Raw genomic sequence first — 6,000 nt, 5'->3', positions numbered from 1 at the left:
GTCCTCGGGGAGGGTCCCAGGAGGGGAAGGGGGTGGGGATGTTTCCCTGGAGAGCCCCTGCCTTTGGATTCCTCCTTCCTTCATTAGCTACCAGAGCACATCATCCTCATCCTTCAGGGCCAAGCTGCAAGCTTTTTTTTTTTTTTTTTTTCTTTTTAGTCTGGAGTCTTTTATCATTGCACTGTGCATTTATTACCGGGCTTTGCTCAGTTGTGACCTTGGCTTTGGTGGTTTTACACCTTTTGGATACAACTGCCTTGATTTGGGTGTGGTTTGCAGGGAGAGATGGCTCTGGAATTGTTATTTTTAAAAAAACCTTCAATATCTTTCTTTTAGTGCTTTTTGGATTTTTTTTTTTTTTTTAATCTTGAAAAGGTGTTTGGTAGCCATTTGGACACAGATGCTTCTCAATTAACAATTAATGTATGCATGTGCAAAGATGCCTATCAATGAATAATGCATGGGAGTAAGTAGCCTGGCCATTGAGCTTGGCCAACACAAATATTGCATATGGATTATCCTGAGGGCCCCAAATCACACATGAAAAACGTATTATCAGGTGGAGACAGCCAAGCTCGACCTATTATGTGCTGCACTTCTTACCTTTGTGACCAGACCCGCTCTGCTCCCAGTCCCCAGGGTGTCCAGGCTCGCAGGGTCTGGTGGGCTCTGCCCGAACCAACCCTTTGGGAATGAGCCCAGCCCTCCCTCCCTGCACCTGGCCGGGCCTGGAGGGGCTCCTTTGGGTACAAACAGCGGGGAATAAATCCCAGAGGATGCCAGGCACGCTGAGCAGGAGCTGGGTTGGGGCCCAGCAGCGAAGGGGCAGCGAGAGCCCGGCGGGAGCGGGTGGTGCTGAAGGGACAGCGCCGGGGGCTGAGCTGGGACCAGCTGAGCCGGGATCAGCCGAGCCGGGACCAGCTGAGCTGGGATCAGCCCAGGCCCCTGTCTGTCCCTTGACCTCATCCCCTCTCCCTTGCCCCCATCTTCCCTCTTCCCCATCTCCTCTGCGCCGCATCTCTCCTCGCCCTCTCCGCCACCCTCTCTGTCCCCATCTTCTCTCCATCCCCCATTTCCCCTTTGCCCCCCATCTCCCCTCTGCCCCCACCTCTCCTTGCCCATCTCCCCCCACCTCCCATCTTCTGTCTACCCCATCTCTCCTTTCCTCCCCATCTCCTCTCTGCTCACATCCCCATCTTCCCTCTGCCCTCATCTCCCTCCTACCCCCATCTCTCCTTTGCCTTCCATCTCCCCTTTGCCCCCATCTCCCCTTTGCTCCCGTGTCCCCTCTGCCCCCGTGTCCCCCCCACCTCCCCTCGCCCCCATGGCAGGGTCACTGTCACCACGGGCAGGAATTCTGTGTGCGGGGCTGCTCTGTCTCCTCCTCTAGAGAAACCTGCCCTCCGCCGTATTTGCCTTTGGCTGCCTCCCCCGATCTCCCGCAGGGAGGAACCGGGGTCTCCTGGCACTGCAGAGGCTTAATTGACTCGCAAGGTCACTAATTTCTGCTCCTGGAGGTAAGTCCGGGTTGCCAGCTCGTTTTCCTCTCTTTCCCCCGGTTCCCACACCCCTCTGCCATCGGTCTCTGTTTCTCATCCTCTCTCCGGTGCCGTCCCTCAGCCCTTTTCCCCCTGTGAGGGTCTGCACCAGGATCCCCAGGAAGCTGAGTCAGCGTTCTGCTGCTCCAGCCCCGCTGGCCCAGCTGCGATCCCGGCTGCTCCCGCCCTCCGGCTGCCGGCGCCGGGAAAAGTGAGGAACAATGGGATTGCCGGAGCACTCCACCATTGCTGGGCTCGGGGAGGCAGGCACGGGGCTGGGGGGAGGAAGGGAGGGACAGAGGCAGAGCAGAGCCCCTTTCTGCCCTGCCCGGGCGAGCGGAGCAGCCGGAGGGGAGGAGGCGCCCGGTCCCCATCAGCTCCTGGAGCAGCGAGATCCGCACGCCGGGGAAGGGGAGGGGGAGAGGCTGGGTGTCATGGGGGCTGTTGCTCCAACCTGATCGAGTCCATTTGCCAGTTCACCGCTCGCATCACTTCCGGAGCAGTCCTCAGTTTCTGCTGCAGAGTGAGATTTTTTTTTTTTTTTTTCCTCCTCTCTCTCCTTTTCCCTCCCTCCCCATCTGGATGCTGGGAACTTGAAGCCTCCTCCCTTTATTGCAGCAGGATCTGCCCCATCCTTGCCTCAACTTTGCGCTGCATCAAAGAGAGAGAGCGAGCTACAGGCTGGGGATGGGGACAGGGGACCTGCCGGGCACAGCCCTTTGCAGTTGATGTTGCCGTATCTCTAGGACCCAGATCCGTCTCTTTCCTCTCGCTTTCCTCTTTCCCCCCACCTCTTCTCTCCGTGTGTGTGTTGTGTGTGTGCAGGATCCTCCTGGTTACCGCTGTTGTTATTCCCCCTGAGCAGGCAGACCACCCCAGCCATGGCTGAGAAGAAGCAGAACGGGCGGCAGGGCGAGGAAGAAGAAGTGCCAGCCTTCTTCAAAAACCTGGGCTCGGGCAGTCCCAAGCCCCGGCAGAAATTCTGTGGCATGTTCTGCCCTGTGGAAGGCTCCCTGGAGAACAAGACCATCGACTTCGACTCGCTCTCGGTGGGCCGCGGATGTAACAAAGTGGTGGCAAAGCAGAAGGATGTTGCCCACCTGGGTCCGGATGCTCCGTCCGTCTATTCCAAGCAGAGCGGGAAGGGAGGGGAACCATCTGTTGAATTCGGGAGAAAGGTGGAGATCAGGAGTGCCACGGGGAAGGAGGCGCTGCAGAACCTGAATGACAAGGTGGGTGCACATATATAGAGATATATTTATATATATATATGTATATTGTGTGTGTGGTGAGCTCGAGCACGCGATAGGCTGCGGAGAGGACGGATCCTCTCCACCTGCAGCCTCTGGCTTTTATGTCCCTGCATCCCCATGGCAGCCCCCGCCTTCCCCTGGGCACAGCATCTCTGGCAGAGCCTCCCCTCCAGAGCTCGTTCGCTGTCCCTGAGCTCCCCGCAGCTCCGCGAGAGGGGGGCACAAGAAGAAAGATCCCCCCGCACCCACAAACACCCCGCCCTGCCCTCCTGCCTGGGCAGAAACAGCGACTTTTTTGTTTCTTGGGCGATTCCCCCAGCTCGGAGGTAGGGAAATGCCCCACCCAGGCAGGGAATGCAGCTCACGGAACAGAAACGTGATTGTGAGCAAAGAGCATCAATGAGCCTCCACCTACCGGGATCGAATCCCTGCAGGCTTCTTCCAGGGGCGACTCCGGAGTGACCCCTGGGAGCTGCATTTCACTGCCCGTTTTCAGCAGGGCTGCTGGCTACAGTGGGAATTTTTGACTCGGGAAGATCTGGGACTTTCACAGGAATGTGGCATCCTCGTAGCAACCCAGAACTCCTCCCAGGATTTTAAGACTGCTGCAGATACTTCTCATTCTCTGGATTTGTCAGGGTGTAATAAAGCCCATCCTCTTCCAGAGGCAAAACCCACTGAACCCATAGATCTGCCTGACCATGCCCATCTGCTTTCCTCAAGAAATCGATTTAAACCAGATTTACTCAGCTGTGAAATACTCAGTGCACACTTCTGACAATGCTGGCAGAGGCTGCAAGAGCAGAAATGAGTGAATGAATGAATGAAGCAGCCACCAGCAGCCTGCTAAACTCCTGGCAAGGGGCAGGAGTTTCTCGGAGTAGTCTCCCAGTGGGTACAGAGCAGCCCTTTCTTCTGTCAGCTGTTCCTAGGATGTGCCCTCTGGTTTTTAATTCTGATATGGATTGTATATGTTGGGCCTGGAATTCAGAATATGGGCTAGTTCACCACTTTCTCCTGCTTTCACAAATGTGAAGTATTACTGGAGGTAATACAAAAATACAAATTAATAGAATGTATTAGTTCTAAAACATAAGCTAGAGACTTATCCTCCCCAAACCAGCCCCTGCTGCAGTGACCTGAGGCCTCCATCCAGCCACATTTCCACATGTGAACACTGCTGTTACAAAGAGCTCACAAAGGCAGGCACAGATTTTCAGAATTCCCACACACCAGCCCCAGTGAGGAGGAGCACGTGCTCCACGTTGCTCCAAACCTGGTTTTCCAAACCCAAACAAAAATTTTGCCACTGCAGATGTCTGAGTTTTGCCCTGATCGTGCTGGAGTCTCTATCAGTGCAGTAACTTTCCATTTTTAATTAGTCTTGTTGGATGAATCAAGGTGCATTTCAATAATAAAGGGCTTTTCCATCTTGGGGAGTCAAAGGTTCTGCAATTCATGACATTTTAAGAGCTAATTTTAATTGTCCTGTGGGACGTAAGTATAAGCAGGATATACATTAACTCTGAAAAGATCAATTATTTTCTGGTGAAATGGTAGCAGTATAATAAAAAATTAAGTACAACAGTGTTCAAAAATCAGAATCCACTGAGAATATTCATAATTTTTAAGTGTGGTTTTTTTGGTTCTATTTTTAAAGATTATTGTCTAAATGTTAACTGAAGGGATGAAATAATGGGCTGGTACAAAACATTTGTGTTGTTTCTCATTAGCTTTATTTAACACTGATGCCAGTGGATTGTGTTGTGAAGGGTGGTGAGCATTGGGTGAGTGCAGTCTCTTGGGATAAATGTCATGCTATGGATTGGGAATTTATTGCAGGAATGTTTTAGCTTTGGTTTTCCAACTGACTGCACCCATAGCTTGAATCAATGGTTAAATCCTCAGCAAGTAAAATTGGCTTTATGGGTTTAAAACTCAGTCATCCTTTCTGTCACTTATAGAACGATCTTGTCTTAATCCCCCTTGAAACAGTTAAGAAAGCAACATGGACAAGCTATTTTTTATATTTTTTTTCTCTGAGGTCTCAGCTGTCAAGAGGATAAAAAAGGGGATGTAATTATTCCACATTAAATTACAATATATTGTTCTGTGGGGCAAGATAAGGGCAATCAGATCTCTCTGTGTCTGTCCTGCCTGGGACATTCTGTAGCCATCCATTATGAATTGCCCCTGGGCTCTGCTGCCTCATAATTCAGGGTTAAGATCATCTGGAGGCACCAGGAAGGCTCGGCCTCAGTTCCAGCAGCTCCATCTCTGGTGGCCAATTCAACAGGTCTGCAGCTGAGCTCAGAGCCAGGCTCTGCTGCTGGCAGCTGCCAGGCCCTGGGGAGCTGAGTGTGCTCCTGTTCCCCATCTCACCTTCCTCATCTTCCCTGCCTGGGCTGTTCCTGTCTCTGGAGCTGCTGCTTCAGTGTCTGGGTGCTGACCCCAACACTGGGATGTGCCAAGAGCATCATCTTCAGATGTGGGATTCCTTCAGTGGGGCAGGAGGTCCTTGGCCTGGCTCTCAGGAGCTGCTGTGCACCTGCAAGATCATTTTCTGCCGTGGGATTTACCCACAGGATGATCCAGTTTGGAAAAGCCATCCCTGACCATCAGGTCTGACCTGTGCCAAATCTTGTCCCACCTTGTCCCCATCCCAGAGCTCTGAGTGTCACCTCCAGGAGCTGCTTGGACACCTCCAGGGATGGGGATCCAAACCCCCCTGGGCAGTTCCAATCCCTGCCCACCCTTTCCATGGGGAAATTCCTGCTGCTGCCCACCCTGAGCTCCCCTGGCCCAGCCTGAGGCCGTTCCCTCTCCTCCTGTCCCTGTTCCCAGATCCCAAATCCCCCCGGCTGTCCCCTCCTGTCAGGAGCTGTGCAGAGCCACAAGGTCCCTGCTGAGCCTCCTTTTCTCCCCTTCCCAGCTCCCTCAGCCTCTCCTGGGGCTCCAGCCCTTTCCTTCAGCTCTGCTTTCTCTACTCAGTGCAGAAGCTGGAAGGTTCCTGGTCCCAGAGCAGGCACAGCTGGAATTGCATCCCAGGGCAATATTCTCCTTTTCCTTACATGACCAGTCTTGAGAGAGGAGCGCTCATCTGGGGTTTGAAAAACTTTGGCCATCGATAGATTGAGCTGGGTCATTTCTCCTAGTGTACTTCTCAGATTTTCCATATCTATTGCTATTCCTTTTGTCTTTCTCGCCTG

General features: G+C 53.0%; 1 protein-coding gene across 1 annotated transcript in view; it reads left to right on the top strand.

Moving 5' to 3' along the window:
* The first annotated feature begins 2,044 nt into the window (after positions 1 to 2,044).
* The window catches only part of DPYSL2 (dihydropyrimidinase like 2), a 53,814-nt gene continuing 49,858 nt past the window's right edge, over positions 2,045 to 6,000 (top strand). Inside the window, exons 1-2 of the mRNA XM_088179828.1 lie at positions 2,045 to 2,061; positions 2,404 to 2,770. Coding sequence (XP_088035954.1) covers positions 2,420 to 2,770 — 351 coding nt within the window. The 5' untranslated portion in view covers positions 2,045 to 2,061; positions 2,404 to 2,419. The remainder of the gene's footprint in view (positions 2,062 to 2,403; positions 2,771 to 6,000) is intronic.

This window comes from Sturnus vulgaris, chromosome 28 (assembly GCF_052056855.1).
Source record: "Sturnus vulgaris isolate bStuVul1 chromosome 28, bStuVul1.hap1, whole genome shotgun sequence".
Classification (NCBI taxonomy): Eukaryota; Metazoa; Chordata; class Aves; order Passeriformes; family Sturnidae; genus Sturnus; species Sturnus vulgaris.
Note: the sequence above shows the minus strand (reverse complement) of the source record. Positions and strands in the feature narration are given on the sequence as shown.